At 58.0% G+C, this 16380-nt stretch overlaps 7 protein-coding genes across 7 annotated transcripts; 5 read left to right on the plus strand and 2 right to left on the minus strand.

Moving 5' to 3' along the window:
* Positions 1 to 501: 501 nt before the first annotated feature.
* Positions 502 to 1101, minus strand: EV422DRAFT_563991 (uncharacterized protein; the record flags this gene model as incomplete). The annotated part of the gene is made up of 2 exons (XM_053072142.1): positions 502 to 623; positions 696 to 1101. 2 exons carry the CDS (start codon positions 1099 to 1101, stop codon positions 502 to 504), a joined length of 528 nt encoding a protein of 175 aa, XP_052929649.1.
* A 142-nt stretch (positions 1102 to 1243) lies between these two features.
* Positions 1244 to 4014, plus strand: EV422DRAFT_515646 (SRP54-type protein). Its single transcript, XM_053069332.1, has 6 exons — positions 1244 to 1593; positions 1951 to 2130; positions 2200 to 2483; positions 2574 to 3456; positions 3530 to 3706; positions 3778 to 4014. Exons 1-6 carry the CDS (start codon positions 1375 to 1377, stop codon positions 3904 to 3906), a joined length of 1872 nt encoding a protein of 623 aa, XP_052929650.1. The 5' UTR covers positions 1244 to 1374; the 3' UTR covers positions 3907 to 4014.
* A 257-nt stretch (positions 4015 to 4271) lies between these two features.
* Positions 4272 to 6434, plus strand: EV422DRAFT_563993 (pyridoxal phosphate-dependent transferase; the record flags this gene model as incomplete). The annotated part of the gene is made up of 9 exons (XM_053072143.1): positions 4272 to 4305; positions 4417 to 4572; positions 4651 to 4762; positions 4846 to 4934; positions 5028 to 5161; positions 5240 to 5461; positions 5546 to 5632; positions 5736 to 5821; positions 5909 to 6434. 9 exons carry the CDS (start codon positions 4272 to 4274, stop codon positions 6432 to 6434), a joined length of 1446 nt encoding a protein of 481 aa, XP_052929651.1.
* Positions 6435 to 6516: 82 nt separating this feature from the next.
* On the minus strand, positions 6517 to 9198 carry EV422DRAFT_156869 (uncharacterized protein). The gene has a single exon (XM_053064937.1). It carries the CDS (start codon positions 9051 to 9053, stop codon positions 6600 to 6602), a length of 2454 nt encoding a protein of 817 aa, XP_052929652.1. The 5' UTR covers positions 9054 to 9198; the 3' UTR covers positions 6517 to 6599.
* A 446-nt stretch (positions 9199 to 9644) lies between these two features.
* EV422DRAFT_515660 (mitochondrial carrier domain-containing protein) lies at positions 9645 to 11310 on the plus strand. Its single transcript, XM_053069333.1, has one exon. The coding sequence runs from the start codon at positions 9713 to 9715 to the stop codon at positions 11000 to 11002; it is 1290 nt and encodes a 429-aa protein (XP_052929653.1). The 5' UTR covers positions 9645 to 9712; the 3' UTR covers positions 11003 to 11310.
* A 95-nt stretch (positions 11311 to 11405) lies between these two features.
* EV422DRAFT_553429 (IMP dehydrogenase/GMP reductase) lies at positions 11406 to 13378 on the plus strand. The gene is made up of 2 exons (XM_053071877.1): positions 11406 to 12056; positions 12129 to 13378. Exons 1-2 carry the CDS (start codon positions 11543 to 11545, stop codon positions 13238 to 13240), a joined length of 1626 nt encoding a protein of 541 aa, XP_052929654.1. The 5' UTR covers positions 11406 to 11542; the 3' UTR covers positions 13241 to 13378.
* A 905-nt stretch (positions 13379 to 14283) lies between these two features.
* EV422DRAFT_515668 (uncharacterized protein) lies at positions 14284 to 16380 on the plus strand. Its single transcript, XM_053069334.1, has 4 exons — positions 14284 to 15092; positions 15192 to 15349; positions 15450 to 15553; positions 15630 to 16380. Exons 1-4 carry the CDS (start codon positions 14407 to 14409, stop codon positions 15903 to 15905), a joined length of 1224 nt encoding a protein of 407 aa, XP_052929655.1. The 5' UTR covers positions 14284 to 14406; the 3' UTR covers positions 15906 to 16380.

The raw sequence follows: 16380 nt of genomic DNA on the forward strand, positions 1-16380 counted from the left end.
GCGAACGTGTGGTAGATGGGGATCACATAATTGGCACGAGCCCTCCTAACATTGAATCCCTGACTCGGGATACCACTAAGACGCAGGCCTGGACGTTCCCCATCGGTTGATTGGGCGGCATAGCGTGCGGCTGAGAATAAACACGATGCGAGGGAATGTGTCGATGTCCGTGGCGAATTGTCGGTATTGATCCCCCCACATGAAATCACCAAGGGCCCGACTGGTGGGGCATCAGCTGCCCAGCGTCTTAGTCTGCGATCTGCGCCGACGATATCCGCGGTCTGACCACTTCAGATGTCGGTTCGCACGTTTTGAACCCACCCGGTGTTCGGTCGGGTACTTGCAGCTACGCCGACCTCTGTACGTCCCCAGCCGACTATACGGGCCTGCGATATGTAATCGGCCTGAGGGGCGGGGTTGCGTCCTCTACCATGAATTGCAGGACTAATCGAGGTCGCATTTTGATGATATACGAGCCCCTACAATGCTTGCGATGTGCCCTCAGGGAACCTGCTCCGCGCCCGGTCCGTCAACGTACAGCGACTTGCTCGCATCAGCAGGGAGATGCCTCGCACGCCCGCAATCCCTGCATGTCGTTTTCACGCCTTTCGTTCCCGCCTTGACTACAAAACAACCCGGAAAGTCAACAACACCAAACCAATACGTTCAGCACAGCAACGAGCGAAATCCCTCACCGGCAGACTTAACATCAGCATTAACCCCAACAACCAACACAGTCCTACAATACTTGCAAAACGTCCGCTTAACCGCCGGATGCGACCTCAACACCAGTTTCTTCTGCACCACGTGGTACGTCTGCGCGTAGAACCGGGCGAGAGGTCTCATATCTCCCCCTCCCTTCCCTTTCCCTCTCGCCTGCTTTGGTGCTGACTCTACTGTCGAAGTGGAGTCCGGTGCCAAGGTGACATCCGGCGAGGAAGGGGAATGGGAGAGGGGGGCGGTGTTCATGAGCAGTGCGGCCTGGTAGAGGAAGTTCATGCGCTGGTAGGCTTCGCGGTTCTCGACTTTTGCGGGGTTGGATTGATCATTGCGGCCTCCCCCGCCTCGTTTTTTGCCGCGCTGGTTGTTATCTCGACCCATTGTTATAGGGCGAATTTACTGAAGGATGGGTCGAAGGTCCAGTGGCGGGGTAGCTGCGTTTGGTGAAGCTCTTGATCTATACAGAGAGTGGGCTGTCCTTTCAGCCTTTTGCGGCTTGCGGCTGGCGTCATGGGAAAAGACACGTCCCGCTCAAAGCTGCTCAAAGCGCCCAAAAACACAATATGCCCGCCCGTCGGACTTTGACTTGCCTCCAATCTTGACCTTCAAATCCATCCTCAACTCATACACACCGAGAAGCCCACTCTCGCAACCATGCTAGACGCAGTAACAGTCCTTACAAAAGGCGGCCTAGTCCTCTGGTCCAAAGTCTACTCCCCGCTCACCAAGGGCCCCGCCGCTAACCCGATCGACAGCCTCGTCCGCACCGTCTTTATCGAGGAGAACCCGACTACGAACGCTGACGAGGGGTTTACAAAGGACGCTTATCAGATCAAATGGACTTTTGCTAATGATTTGGGGTTGGTTTTTGTGGTATGTCTGGCGCGAAGGAGTGGGATGGGTTTGTGACGTGCTTCATGAGGGGGGGCAAGATGCCCGGCGGCGAGCCAGGGCGCTAGCTAGGGCGTTTGGTTCGGTCCGGGAGTCGGACCGTTAGGGAGGGCGAACGCCTTTGCGCCAAAGGCGCAATGCTCCTCTCACCGCGGTTTTTAGCAAGCACCGGCGAGCGTTGGGTCTTTGCGAGGGAAGCGAGCTACGCTCCGCCCGCCACATTCTTGTCGCGAGCGGCGCGATCAGAGTATCGTTTCAATTGTCCGCTCCAATCACCCTTCCACCGCATCGCTCAGCCTCACCTTCACTGACATGGATTCTATATGTTCTCTTACGAAGATCGTGTATCAGAAGATCCTCCAGCTCGCCTACATCGACGAACTCCTTGAAGGCTTCAAACGTCTGTTCTGCCAGGCGTTCGCTGATGAGATCAGGGACTCAACCGCATTGCACGACTATGACTTGTTTGACGATAACTTTGAGACATTGTTACATGCGTTGGAAGCAGAGGATAAAATGGTGAGAGATGCATGGATAATGGAGGGGCACAGGCGCAAAGGCACTGACTGCTGATTCTCATGGATGCAGAAACAGAAAAGGAAAGCCCCTCGCAAATTCGAACAGACCAAAGCGTATCAGACAACACTGGCCGCCCAATCCGACACGGGCAAAGCGGACGCGACTGGGGACAAGGGTGCGGGGTCAAGACCCGCCGTGATGGAACGCGTAGACACACTCGATGAGAAGCTTATGGCTCTTGGGTTAGGGACTCGTAAAGGTGGGAAGGCCGCGAGACGCAAGCCTGGAAGCAAGTCGGGGTCGGGAGGGAAGAATAGTAGTGCTGTGAGCAGTGAGGGGTCGCCGGCGCCCAAGTAAGTACCGGATCCGAGATTGTGGTCTCATCGATGAAGTTCAGAGCATGGCAGCCGTCGACTGATGCCGTTTTGTTTTCGCTCGAGTAGCCGGTCGCCTAAACCGCAACGAACCTGGGTGAATGGAATCGCGGGAACGGCGTCATCGGAAAGCCTGGATTACAGCGACAGCAAGGCGGAGGATGCTGTCGCGTCAACGTCCGATTTGGTTGGAACTCACCTCGGAACGCGCGGTGCAGACGGCCTCTATGACGCCGCAGAAATGGACGGCCAAGACTCTGACTCCGAAGAAGACATCGACGAAACCTCCACGCCCCTCTCAACCCCCACCCGCGGCCTCTTCTCCTTCTTCCAAAACCTCACCGCCTCCCGCAAACTCACCCGCGAAGACCTCGACCCCGTCATGACCAAAATGCGCGAGCACATGATCACCAAAAACGTCGCTTCCGACGTCGCCGACCACCTCTGCACCTCTGTCATGCAAGAGTTAACAGGGAAGGAAATCGGCCGCTTCACCTCCCTCACAAAAACAATCAAACAAAACCTCGAACAATCCGTCCGCAAAATCCTCACCCCGAAAACTTCCACCGACCTCCTCCGCGATATCATGGTCGCCAAACAGGCCAACCGCCCATACACCATCACATTCGTCGGCGTCAACGGCGTCGGGAAATCAACCAACCTGTCTAAAATATGCTTCTGGCTTGTCAAGAACGACTTGAAGGTCCTCATCGCCGCCTGCGATACCTTCCGATCAGGCGCGGTTGAGCAGTTACGTGTTCATCAACGGAATTTGACCGCTGTCCAGCCCGGCGCGGTAGTAGAGTTGTTTGATAGAGGGTATGGCAAAGACCCAGCGGGGATCGCGAAAGATGCGATTGGGTATGCGGCGAATAAGGGGTTTGATGTCGTGCTTGTGGATACGGCGGGGAGGATGCAGGATAATGAGCCGTTGATGAGGGCTTTGGCTAAGGTACCGTTTCACATACCCCGCTCTTATCATCACCCACCCCAACATCCCTACTCATCCTCCAAACTTGCTTCAGCTGGTAACACTCAACAACCCCGACAAAATAATCTTCGTCGGCGAAGCCCTCGTCGGCAACGAAGCAGTCGACCAGTTGACCAAATTCAACCAAGCCCTCAAAGATTTCAGCGGCGTGCGTGACCCGCGACAGATCGATGGGATCGTGCTTTCGAAATTCGACACGATTGACGATAAGGTAACAAAGAACACCCCTAATGATACACCCCTATGATACACTGGATTGATTTATTTTTGCGTTTTCAATAGGTGGGAGCGGCATTGAGCATGACGCATATAACGGGCCAGCCGATTTTGTTTGTGGGGACCGGGCAGACGTATACGGATTTGAGGCGGATGAATGTGAGGAGTATTGTTGGGAGCTTGTTGGCTAAGTAGTGATGTAGGACGGGAGGAGTTTCTGGATGGGGAGCTGTACTTCTGTTCAATGAGGATTGAATGAAAGGGTGTATTGGGATTGATATGGAAAGTGAGATGCCTGAAAGTGGCATATGCACAGATATGCATGTCATCGAATTACGCGGCACTGCGGCTTTCCCGAGTTTCGCACTTCAAGAGATCTGCAAAACCAACGCACACTGTACTGTAACATCCACTACTGACTCACGGCGGAGTCTTCCGTCGACGACTGCACAGGAGCCCTTCCTCTCCCCGCCAACAAGCTCCGCGACTATCCGCATTTGTGATCATAGAGTGGAACAGGGTCAAGCCACGCTTCAATTCCCAGCACATACTCCTCCAAGATGTACCCCGAGTCAATGAGCCTGCACCTGACAGGTGAGAGTCCGAAACGGCAACCGGGTGGCAAAACCTGCAGCAACAAAGTTCATTCCCGCCCTTTTAATTCCCTACGTTTGGCTCACACCCATTTCCTCCGCCCCCCTACAGGCCGAAAATACTACGAAATTCTCAGCCGCGAACTGAACCACCCCATCGACAGCGCCGAATTTGCCGCCGCCCTGGACGCCCGGGACCCGTTACGACATCTCCGGAGTCAGTTCCATATACCGCTGCGGAGGGATTGTGTGCCGGAGGGGCAGACAGGTACTGCGGGCGGGAAAGATTTACGGGGACGGGGAACGTGATGATGGTGGATATTGATGGGGTCTTTGGGGGGTGCAGAGACTGAAGACCCGGATGCGGAAGCGATATACCTATGTGGGAACTCGTTGGGGTTGCAGCCGAAGCATACGCGGAAGCTGGTGGATGAGGAGTTGGATGTGTGGGCTACCCTGTGAGTATCTTCCGGGGTGGGAAATGTTTGCTGAGGAAAGGGATGGCAAGATTGGGACCCGAAGCTGATGAAGGGGGCAACAGAGGCGTACAGGGCCACTTCCGCCACCCCGAGAACCGCGAGTGGGTCACGATTGACGACCATGTTGTTGAGGAGAGCGCCAAAGTCGTCGGTAGGTGTGCGGGGTAACTCCGAGCGAGGACGATGCAAACGAAGACCGGGGGGGCGGGAACTCACTGCGGGGAATTCGGTCTTGATGGGGCAGGCGCGAAACCAAGCGAAGTGGCCATCATGAACAGCCTGACCGTCAACCTCCACTTCCTCATGGTCTCATTCTACCGCCCCACGCAACAACGGTACAAGATCCTGATGGAGAGCAAATCGTTCCCGTCCGACTACGTACGCTTCCTTCATTTCAGTCCCCCCGGTGGTATGCGACTCCACTTCCTCAACAATCTGTCCCCCCCTGAAATGTAGTACGCGATCGAATCCCAAGTCAAACACCACAACTTCCCCCCCTCCACCGCCATCATCCAGCTCTCCCCGCGCGAAGGGGAGCATACCCTCCGCACGCAGGACATTGTCGACGCGATCGAACGCGAGGGCGAGAGCATCGCGTTGGTGATGTTTAGTGGCGTGCAGTATTATACGGGGCAGTTTTTTGACTTGCATGCGATCACGAGCGCCGCGAAGGCGAAGGTGCGGGTGGCGGGCCATTTTGAGTGTGCGTGGGAGGGTGGAGATGTGCTAATGAAGCGGGCGTTCTTTTTTTTCTGGGGGTAGGGATGTGTGGTTGGATATGACCTTGCGCACGCGGCGGGGAACGTGCCGTTGAAGTTGCATGATTGGGGTGTGGACTTTGCGTGTTGGGTAAGGAACAAACGGGGGGGGGGGGGGGGGGGGGGGGGGAAGTTGTTACGCGTTGAGAGGGAGACGGAAAACTGATTCATGGGTATGGGTGTGGTTTGTTCAGTGCACGTACAAGTACCTCAACGCAGGACCCGGCGGTATCGGCGGGGCCTTTGTGCACGAGCGCCACGCCAGAGCCGATATCCCAAGGTAAACGCACTACGTTCAGCAAACTCCCCTCGCGAAATATCAGGCAAGCTAAACATACAGCTCCTCCTCTCTCTGTTCAAAACCCAGACTGGCGGGCTGGTGGGGCACGGACCCGGCGACGAAATTCGACATGTCGCACACGTTCGCCCCGATCCCGTCCGCGCTCTCCTTCCGCGTCTCCAACCCCTCCGTCCTCGCCACCGTCTCCCTCCTCGGCTCCCTCCGCGTCTTCGCTCAAACCACCATGGAGGACATCCGCGCCAAATCCGTCCTGCTGACCGGATACCTCGAGGTCCTCCTCGACGCGCTGGACTCGGACAGGTTCACGCAGCTGACGCCCCGCGACCCCGCTGCACGCGGGTGTCAGCTGAGTCTGCTGTTCAGAGAGGAGGGCGTGATGATGAAGGTGTTTGAGGCGCTGTGCAGGCAGGCGGTGATTGTGGACGAGCGCAAACCGGACGTGGTGAGGGTCAGCCCCGCGCCGTTGTATAACACGTACGCGGAGGTGTGGAGGTTTGTGAGGGCTTTCAGGGGCGCGTTGGAGACGGTGAGCGTGGGCGGGGATGCGGTGGATGCGGAGGGGCATGCGGAGAAGGGGTTTGTGACTTTGTAGAGTGGGCGGTTCGGCGCAAACGGGATCGTCCATGTAGGATATAACGATATACGGCCTCTAGATTCTATGCTTCGTCCTCAGATTTCTGATACTCTACGCTTTTCCCTGTACACTAGATTACCCGGCTACTATATACATACGCGCTCCTATCGTTCATCCTAGTCTTCATCCCACCTGGTACTCCAAACAGGGCATCCCGCCCGCCCTCCGCACACCCTCCACAAACGCCTCAACATCCGCACCCACATCGACCCCACCCGCGCGCGCCGCATCCACAACATCCGCAAACGCGGCCTGGATGAACGGGTGCCGGTGCGCGAGCGTGGCGTGCAGCGTGAGCGTCGTCGTGACGATCCCCTTCACGGCCGTGTGCGTCTCGGCCGTCCCAGTCGGATACATCGCAGCCAACGCCTCCACGCAACACAACGCGCCATGCAGCGCGTTACCGCCCGTGCGTCCGGTGAGGATGCGGGTCAGGGCGGGCAGGACGCGGGTATGTACTAGGGCCGGCGGGGTGGTGTGCGCGAGACAGCGGGCGGCGAGGGTGCGGACTGCGTACGAGGGGTGGGTCGACGCGGTCAGAAGGTGGTGTGTCAGTGGGTCGGTCGGTGGTGCCGGTGGTAGTGGTATCGCGGGAGCGCCCGGTGCTGACGACCCCGCGTGTTGGCGTCTCCTTCCCCTCCTCCCCGCCTCCAGTGTGTTCATCGGGGTCGATCGACCGCCAGCAACAGACTCCAGAACAACCAACCCGGCCACCCGCCCCATCTCCGTTCCCGTTCCGCCCAGCGCGCTGACAACAGCGGCCATCGCGGCCGGGTACATGCGAGAAAAGGCTTCGACCCGTTCCCACGCCTCCGCCTGACATAGCCCGGGTACGCCGCGCTCGAGGACCGCGCAGAGTAACAGGACCCCGGCGCTCGCTACTCCCGCCGCGGCATCGGGGGTATGGATGGAGTGTAGCGCAGCACACAGCGTCTCGCCAAACGGCATCCCCGGCCCCGTCTTTGCGTCCTTCACGAGACGATGCAAGATCGTCAACGCCATGACTGTCCTCGTTCTGTCATGTGTGTTACCGGGGTTGAGACACGCGAGGAGGGGGGCGACGACGGTTTCGTTCAGGACCGTGATGCGCTCGGTGGGGTCGGGGAAGGCGCCGTGCAGGATGGCGAGGAGGATCCGCGCGGGCCCGGATGTGCGGTCGTCGTGGCGGGGGTATACCTGCGCCTCCACGCTACTACTCGTACCCGCGGGTGAGACGATGCCCGCGATGACGGCATCCAGCCACTGCTGTGGGAGGTGGTGGTAGGTGGGTGATGTTACGAGGGCGGCGCAGAGAGATTGGAGCGATTTCTGCGTCCAGTTGGCGGCGCCCCAGTGGCGGATTTCGAGGAGGGTTTTGGTGAGGAGGTGATATGTGGTGGTTATGATTGTTTCTGTGTGGCGTGCAGAGGAGTGTGACTGTACGAGTTTGACCGCGATCGTCGAAAGAGCCAGACCTCCGGATCGGATCGTGCGCCAGGCTGCTGCGATTAGAACTTTCCGTGGAAATTCTTGCGATGCAGTATCTTCACCCGCCTGTTCGTCCTCGTCCTCCTCCCCTTCGTCATCATCACCCTCTCCCACCTCCAAAAACATCGTCTCCCTAAACACCCCCACCGCCGCCTTACACGCCTTTACAAGCCCATCCACCAACTCACGCACTAGGTTCCGGGGTACGGATTGGATGTGTGTGATATCCTGCACGACGTACGCGATACCTTCGACGGCGCCGTGGATGTTGGGTGCGGCGGATGCGAAGGTGGGTGAGGAGAGGTGGGTTGTGAGGAGGGATGAGAGGTGGGTGAGTGATGCATAGGTGGGGTGAATCACGGGATCCTTGATGTCGGAGGGAATCGCAGACTCGAGACAGGCGACCAACCGCCAGACCATCCCGCCGCGTAACCTCGCCAACGTCGACACGTCCTGGGATAAAGCCACAGCGGTGTTTATCAACTCTCCCGTCCGCGGCTGCACCGTCTTCAGCCATCCCGGTTCGTCGCGTAGGAGACTGAAGGCGGCTGCTCGGGCATACTCAAACGGATTGTGGATGACGATTTCGACTAATTGCGTTGCGATGGATTGTATAGTGGTGCGATCGTCGAGGGGGGTAGAGATACCGCGATGCAGGCCGACAAAAACCTGGAGAAGGCCGAGGGAGAGAGCAATGTGCGGGTACGGCCCGGTTACGATCGTACATTCATTCTGCAGACGCAGGACGAGCTCCACGAAGCTGTTGAGTTTATCTTCTTCTCCGCCCGAATCGCTCGTCTTCCGGAGGGATGCCCTCCTGACGGCGGCGTAGACCTTTTTGCATGCCTGCAAGATGTCATTGCGGAACTTGTTGGAGATGGGAGGTGTGGTTGTTTGCAGGAGGCATGAGCGGAGGAAGGTGAGGAACTGGGAGGTGAGGAACTGGGAGGGCTCGTTTGTTGGTGGAGCGGCGAGCGCTGCTGTGATTGTCAGCAGGTCTTGTGGGGAGGGAGGCTTCTCTGGAGGGTTGGACATTGCCGAGTGCCTTTGCCCCAGGAAGTTAGGGACGCTCTTCTCTCGACGTGTGCTGCTGCTTCTGCTATAGTCCATTCAGTCCATTCATTTCTGCTACCCACGCAGGTCACTTCTGAACGGCGTCTGGTATGTACTGTATGCGAAAGGGACCCGAAGCGGGGGGGATATGCCTGTGTTATGTCATCCAAGTCCTCGTTTAAATTCAGAATGGCTTCCCCTGGTTGAGCGAGGGAATCACGTGAGGCGTTGTGGGAGTGAAATCCGATGAGTCAGTCAGTCGGATGCAAATGGGAATCTCTTATCAGCCATCGACTCACGGGCTCAGCATCATCTCCCTCCGAGTCCCTCCCACCGCATGTGCTGCTGTGCTTGCTGTGCTGTGCTCTCGCATGGCTGCGCGGCGCGTATCCTCCATCCCTCTTCGCAATGTCGCATGTGCGTGCGCTATGACGAGCTACGTATGTACTGAGGAGCTAAAAGGCCCAAAGGGTATCGCCCCTCCCATACATACTGTATCTATCCGTCGTCGCCGAGAAGTACATATATCCATACCACTCCGTCTTCACTATCTGCTATTCGTCAGAACTGTATGTAGAGACTCCCTGGCGCGGAACCATAAGAGCATCCGCCCACTCCGCGAGGAAACTGTCTCGTCTCGCAATTCCACCCCCCCCCCCCCCCCCCCCAGGCATTCCCGGCGACGAACATTTATTCACACACAGTCATCACTAGCCATGGCCGCTGCAACCACCACCCCAGAACACTCCTTCCTCCACTCCACCCTGCAAATCCCTTCTTCTCGTAGCCCACGGCACAGTCCCGACTCTCCTTCAATGTCCGCCCGCTCAGTCGAACAACAACAACAACAACAACAAATACCCCACCCGCACCTTCTCTCCCCCTACCAAACCCTCCGCAACAACTTTGGCGCCGGCGCAATAGCCCTCTCCACCTCCTTCGCTGTCATGCACCCGCTCGATACCCTCAAAACTCGCATGCAGGCCGCTTCAAAATCCACATCACACTCAAATCTAACCATAAAGAGTTTCTTCACCCGCGATACTCTAAAGACTCTACGGAGAGGATTCACCACTAGCGTTCTGGGTGCGGCCGCACAGGGCGGGTTGAGGTGGATGACCTTTGACGCGTGCAAGACGGAGCTGTGCGCGCGGTTTCCCGAGAAAGTCCCAGAGACGACCGGAGGGACGGGGACGGGGACGACCGCGGACGGGACGAGACGAAAAAAGAACATCCTCCCATCAGCCTCCTTCATGCTCACATCCGCGGCCTCAGCGATCGCAGGCGACCTCGCATCCTCCATCGTCAAAGTACCCCGCGAAGTCGTCACTGCCCGTTTACAGACCGGTCACTACGACACACCTCCATCTCATTCCCACTCGGTACAAGGAGTTTCCAAGCCAAAGGGGGCAACCTACGCCATCCGCACCATCCTCCGCTCCGAAGGCGTCCCAGGCCTCTTCCGCGGGTTCTGGTCCCTCACCCTCCGCGACTGGCCCTTCATGATTATCCTCTTCACCACCTACGACACCCTTAAATCCGTGCATCACAATTTCGCCATCAACAACGCCCCACCCGCAGATATTGCTGATGGAACAGCAGTCTACACCCACGAGATACCCACCCTGAAATCGACGTTATTTGGCGGTCTTGCTGGGGGTCTGGCTGCGTTTGTCACCACCCCCTTTGATGTCATCCGCGCACGGATCATGACCTTCAAGGCTGCCCCAGGGACCGCCGCAGGGGCGACGCCGAATATGAGACAGATCTCTGGGATGATTTTAAGGGAACACGTTGCGAAAACGACATCATCGTCAGCAGCAGCGACAACGACGATAGCAACAACGACACCGACACCGAGAACGGCGATAAGCATGATCCCCGCAGCCTCACGCGCGTTCTTTGTGGGAGCCGCGCCGCGGACGGTGTGGTGGTTCTGTGTGTGTTCGATGTTTTTCCCGATTGTGGAGAGGTGTAAGGAGGGGTTTGATGCGCTTAGTGTTTGATTATTGTTGTTGGAGGCGGGGAGTAGCGGATATAGCACAGGGAGAGTGATGGAAGGGCTAGCGATATCGTGGTGGATCTTTTTCCCCGCTGATGGATTAGACGAAACGTCCGCTTTACTTTTACGTCCTTTTCCGTCTGGCTTGCGGGCTGTAGATGTACTGTATACTCTTTCTCTTTTATGTTTGAGTATTTATTACATTTATCTTATGGGAGCGATGCGCACAGTCTGAGCGGTGCCAATACTATGGGTTCGTGGGGCCGTCCTGGGGCACTGGCTGGGGCTTTGTTGAGAGGTGTAGTGTCCGAGGCGCAACCCTAACCCGCAGACGGCATCTCGCTAGGCGCGTGTGCAGCCATTTACTCATCCTCTCTGGTCTCTTCCCTTTCCTTTTTTTTTGCGCACTTGCACATTCCCACTCGCCAACGGACCCAAAGGCTTGCTGGCAAGTGCTCCTGCTTCTGCTGCTCCCACAACACACAGCAACAGCAGCACCCCCCTCCACTCAACCCACTCACACCCCCCCCCCTCCCCCAGCAACATGGTCGCCTCAGACACCCTCCCCGACTTCCCTACCGCCCCCACCTTCCCCTCCGAATCCCCCTCGGCCCAAGCCACCCGCCTCGCAACCCTCCTCTCCACCCCCGTAACCCAACAAGATGGCCTCTCCGCCGCCGAGCTCATGTCCCCCACCCTCTCCGGCGGCCTCACCTACAACGACCTCCTCATCCTCCCCGGCTACGTCGATTTCCCCGCCACAGCCGTCTCCCTCGAATCCCGCATCACAAAACGGTTCACCATCAAGACCCCTTTCGTCTCCTCGCCGATGGATACGGTCACCGAGACGGCGATGGCGGTCGGGATGGCCCTGAACGGGGGTATCGGCGTGATTCACCACAATTGTCCCGTGGAGGAGCAGGCGGAGATGGTGAGGAAGGTGAAGAAGTTTGAGAATGGGTTTATCACGGATCCGAAGTGTTTGAGTCCGAGGGATACGGTGGGGGATGTGGTCAGGATTAAGGAGACGCTGGGGTTCTGTGGGATTCCGATTACAGGTAAACAAAACAGAAGGGAATGTGGGACGGGGTGATAAGGCTTTAATACTGATCGAATTTCGGATTGTGTAGAGGACGGAAAACTGCAGTCTAAACTCCTCGGCATCGTGACCTCCCGCGACATCGACTTTCTCCAATCCGCCGAAGAGCGCAAACGCAAACTCCAAGACGTCATGACCACCGACCTCGTTACGGCCCCGCAAGGCGTCTCCCTCCTCGAAGCCAACACCATCCTCAAAGCCTCCAAAAAGGGCAAGCTCCCCATCGTCGACAAGGACGGCCACCTCACCGCCCTCCTCGCGCGTTCCGACCTCATGAAAGCCAGGGACTACCCCTGGGCGTCCAAAATGGCGTCCTCGAAACAACTCCTGGTCGCCGCGGCCATCTCCACGCACGAGGAGGACAAGATCCGCCTGAAAGCGCTCGTTGACGCCGGCCTCGACATTGTCGTCCTCGACTCCAGCCAGGGAAACTCCCTCTTCCAGATCGAGATGATCAAATACATCAAACAAACTTACCCGCACATGGACGTCGTCGCCGGTAACGTCGTCACCCAAGAACAAGCCCGCAACCTCATCGCCGCCGGCGCCGACGCCCTGAGAGTCGGCATGGGCTCCGGCTCCATCTGCATCACCCAGGAAGTCATGGCCTGCGGACGCCCCCAAGGGACAGCAGTCTACCGCGTCGCACAGTACGCGCGCCAGTTCGGCGTCCCCGTCATCGCCGACGGGGGTATCGCCAACGTGGGCCATATCGTCAAAGCCCTCGCTCTCGGCGCCTCGGCCGTCATGATGGGGTCCCTCCTCGCTGGCACCGCCGAGTCCCCCGGGGAGTACTACTACCACGAAGGCCAACGTCTGAAAAAGTACCGCGGGATGGGATCCATCGACGCCATGGAGAAGGGCGACGCGGCGGGCAAACGGTATTTCTCCGAATCAGACAAGATCAAAGTCGCGCAGGGCGTCGCGGGCGCTGTGGTCGATAAAGGCAGCGTGAAGAAGTTCATCGGGTATCTTGCGGCGGGCGTGCAGCACTCGTTGCAGGATATCGGCGTGACGAGCCTGGAGACGTTGAGGAGCGAGGTGTGTGAGGGGAATGTGAGGTTTGAGAAACGGACCGCGAGCGCGCAGATGGAGGGCGGCGTGCATGGGTTGCATTCGTATGAGAAACGGTTGTTTTCGTAGAAGGGGGGACTGAGCGACATGTCGTCACACGGCTGTGTTATCCACACCATCCTGCACAACCCGGCATTGCCAAATCGGGACAAACCGCTTAGTCTAGTGCCCCTGCGTCATCCCTTTCCATCTGCATCTGACCATTTCTTCCTGTATTTATCATTTCAACAAAACATACGTGCTATTTACATGACTAAAATCGACCCAGGCTTCGTTTTGAGTCTCCAAAAAATGGCGATGGCGGTGTATATATGATCACTCAAGGCCCCTTCCCACCAACAGCCGGACAGTGCCTGGCTTGCGGGTGTGGCTCTCCCCATCTCCGCGATCGCCGCTCTTCCTCCCTCTCGGACGTACAATGTAGTCGGCCTGGCAAATCCTGCCATGCATATACTGTATGAAGTACGATATCGGGGCGTGCCGCCTAGGGTGTGTCGTTGTTCACACCCCTCAATCCTCCGCGACATTCCACACAGCAATCGTGCCGGCCTCCGAGGGTTTGATCACCACATTCCTGGATTCGCAAAACCACACCAAACAATCATCAGGACGGTCAAGTCCCCCTTACTAACAACGGCAACTGAACCCAACTCACCCCCGCCCAAACTCCACACAAACGGCCTCATACCCCCCCGCCGCGAGCCGGGATGCCGCCGCCGAGAGGGAGATGATGTGCGCGGCGGAGGAACGTGGGGGTGGCCCGTGGGCTAATACCGATGTTAGTAGGCCCGGGTGTGGGGAGCGGATCGAGAAAGGACACGCCTCCTTACATGCGATGCGGAGCCCGTTGGCGTCGAGGAGGAGGAGGGAGGTGAGTTCGGGGGATTGGGAGGCGCTGTGCGGGGGGAGGAGGGGTGAGGAGGGGGATTTGAGCGGACGGGGGTGGGGGGGACTTACAGGCGGCGGAGGGTCGGTGTGAGGGAGGAGTCCATTGGTGCTGGGGGGGATTTGGGTGTGGGGTGGGATGGGATGGGGACAATGCGAATGTCAAAAGGGTTGGAAACTTTGGAGGCGGCGGACAAAACCTTAATGATCCCTCGACCACTTTGACATCCCCAACAACCTGCCCCCCCAGCTGTCATCCCATCCCGGAACCCCCTGGCCCTCCTCTCGCATGCGCAAGGCCACAGGTCCCTCCACACAACTCCTTGGAAAAAAAAACAACAACGAAAAAAATGCCACCTCCATCACGGCCCCCACCCTCCACCTACGTCCCCCTCTCCGACTTCCAATACCCGCCCCGCCCAACCAGCCCCCGCCACAATGCGAACATCACCATCACCACACTCCCGCCTAGCGACCTCCTCGACGACGACGACGACGACGACGACGACACATTCCTCGCGGATACATTCCGCAGCGCCGACGACGACCGGGGAGATCATCCCCGCCACCACACCCCGACGCGGCAGCACCATCCCCCATCCCCACGCAGACGGACGAGTTCACCGAGACGGGCGGGGGGGATCATGCCGCCACCGCTATTACATTCCCCATCGGGATCGGGATTCCGGACTTCCCCAGTGAAAGTACAACCAACCTCATCGACCTCCTCGACCCCCCCGCGGCGAACAAGCTACCTCGACGATCACTCCCACCCCGACGCCGACGCGAATCACAGCACGGTTGTGGCGCTTCTCTCCGGCGCTGGGCACCACCACCACCATCACAATCAGCCACATCCGGGCTATGGGGATAAAGATGGGATCGAGAGCGTGCATTTCAGGTCGGCGGAGAAGTTGCCTGAACAGGAGTTTTTGAACCTGTTGTTGCATCAGACGAGTTTGGATGACGCGCAGGAGTTGTGTCGGGCGAGGTTGGATTATTTGTTTGAGAGTGATGATGCGAGGAAGTTGCAGAGGTACGGGTGTTGTGAGTGTGAGAGAGAGGGGGGTGTAGCAAGGATTTGCACACCCGGCGCACGACGAAAGACTGATGGGTTTCCCCCGCCCCAACGCAGAACACCGTTCTACCGAATCGCCCTGTTCCGCTTCCCCGCCATCGTCCTCACCCTCTGCCTGGAGCTCGTCGTCGCGGCCATCATCAGCAGCTACGCGGACGTGATCACGGCCCAGCCGCGCTTGAGCGCGTTCATCCCTGTGCTGTCGAGTATCTCAGGTGGGTGTGGAAAAACGCCCCGGAAATGTGTGCGGTCGGGAAAAAAGAAACGATATCGCATGCCGAATATACTGATTGGGGGTTCCGGATGGGTTCGTAGGCAATGTCGGCTTACAAGCATCAACCACAACCCTCCGCGCCCTCGCCACCGGTCACGCCTCCAACTCCAACCTCCAAGGCGTCCTGCGGGTCATGTTGCGAGAGGTACAACCAGTTTCCCACCCTCCCCACTTCCTATCACCATTCACCCATCTGACCCCACATCGCCCTCCCCGCTCAGTTCCTAACAGCAACCCTAATAGCCCTAACCGCCGCCGCCGTCCTCCTCCCCATCGCCCACACCTGGTCCGACTCCTGGCCCTTCGGCCTCATCACAGCCACCGCCATCCTCCTCTCCTCCTCCCTCGCCGGGATCATCGGATCAACCGGCCCGTTGCTGTTCAAGCGACTGGGCATCGACCCCGCGCTGACCGCCGGCCCCTTCGAGACCGCGGTCCAGGACTGCGTCGGCGTTAGCGTGTATCTGGGACTGGCAGCGGCGTGGGGGTTTGGATAGAGGCCGTGCGGGACGGGACAATGGAATCTTTTATTCCCCTCTCGTTTTTTTTTTTGGAACGGGTGTATATGAGTAGGAAGAGGATGTGACGGATGAAGCCGCGCTTGTGTATATATCACATTTGCCTATGGACAGAGTGACGGGTCAGGAACAGCCTTTTTTTTTGGGAGTGTGGGGGTATTGGGGGTGGTGCGGCGGGCACGTTTGTACATATGTTCTATAGATTGTATGTGTTCTTTGACCCGGTTGGAGCAAGCGAGCACGGGTGCTGGGTGTGAGATGGTCGGCCGCCCACCCCCCATCCCGTCCATTGCCACTCTATCCGGCCCACTCTATCCGGCGCCACCAGATGCAAGTGATCTGAATGTGTGGATCGGGCTATTGTTTCCGAGGACGTTATCGTGCAGAGGTTTTTGATTTGGGGAATCTTTCTATTCCCATCCTTGTTCATATATGTACACCGTAATAGAACCCA

The sequence above is a fragment of the Fimicolochytrium jonesii genome (genome assembly GCF_025526975.1).
Source record: "Fimicolochytrium jonesii strain JEL569 chromosome Unknown EV422scaffold_2, whole genome shotgun sequence".
NCBI classification, from domain to species: domain Eukaryota; kingdom Fungi; phylum Chytridiomycota; class Chytridiomycetes; order Spizellomycetales; family Powellomycetaceae; genus Fimicolochytrium; species Fimicolochytrium jonesii.

Coding starts and splice junctions, on each gene's coding strand:
- EV422DRAFT_515646 (XM_053069332.1), top strand. CDS start 1,375: ATGCTAGACGCAGTAACAGTCCTTACAAAAGGCGGCCTAGTCCTCTGG. Junction 2,484..2,573: donor GAGGGGTCGCCGGCGCCCAA/GTAAGTACCGGA, acceptor TCGCTCGAGTAG/CCGGTCGCCTAAACCGCAAC. Junction 3,457..3,529: donor TGATGAGGGCTTTGGCTAAG/GTACCGTTTCAC, acceptor AACTTGCTTCAG/CTGGTAACACTCAACAACCC.
- EV422DRAFT_156869 (XM_053064937.1), bottom strand. CDS start 9,053: ATGGACTATAGCAGAAGCAGCAGCACACGTCGAGAGAAGAGCGTCCCT.
- EV422DRAFT_515660 (XM_053069333.1), top strand. CDS start 9,713: ATGGCCGCTGCAACCACCACCCCAGAACACTCCTTCCTCCACTCCACC.
- EV422DRAFT_553429 (XM_053071877.1), top strand. CDS start 11,543: ATGGTCGCCTCAGACACCCTCCCCGACTTCCCTACCGCCCCCACCTTC. Junction 12,057..12,128: donor CTGTGGGATTCCGATTACAG/GTAAACAAAACA, acceptor CGGATTGTGTAG/AGGACGGAAAACTGCAGTCT.
- EV422DRAFT_515668 (XM_053069334.1), top strand. CDS start 14,407: ATGCCACCTCCATCACGGCCCCCACCCTCCACCTACGTCCCCCTCTCC. Junction 15,093..15,191: donor GATGCGAGGAAGTTGCAGAG/GTACGGGTGTTG, acceptor GCCCCAACGCAG/AACACCGTTCTACCGAATCG. Junction 15,350..15,449: donor TGTGCTGTCGAGTATCTCAG/GTGGGTGTGGAA, acceptor ATGGGTTCGTAG/GCAATGTCGGCTTACAAGCA.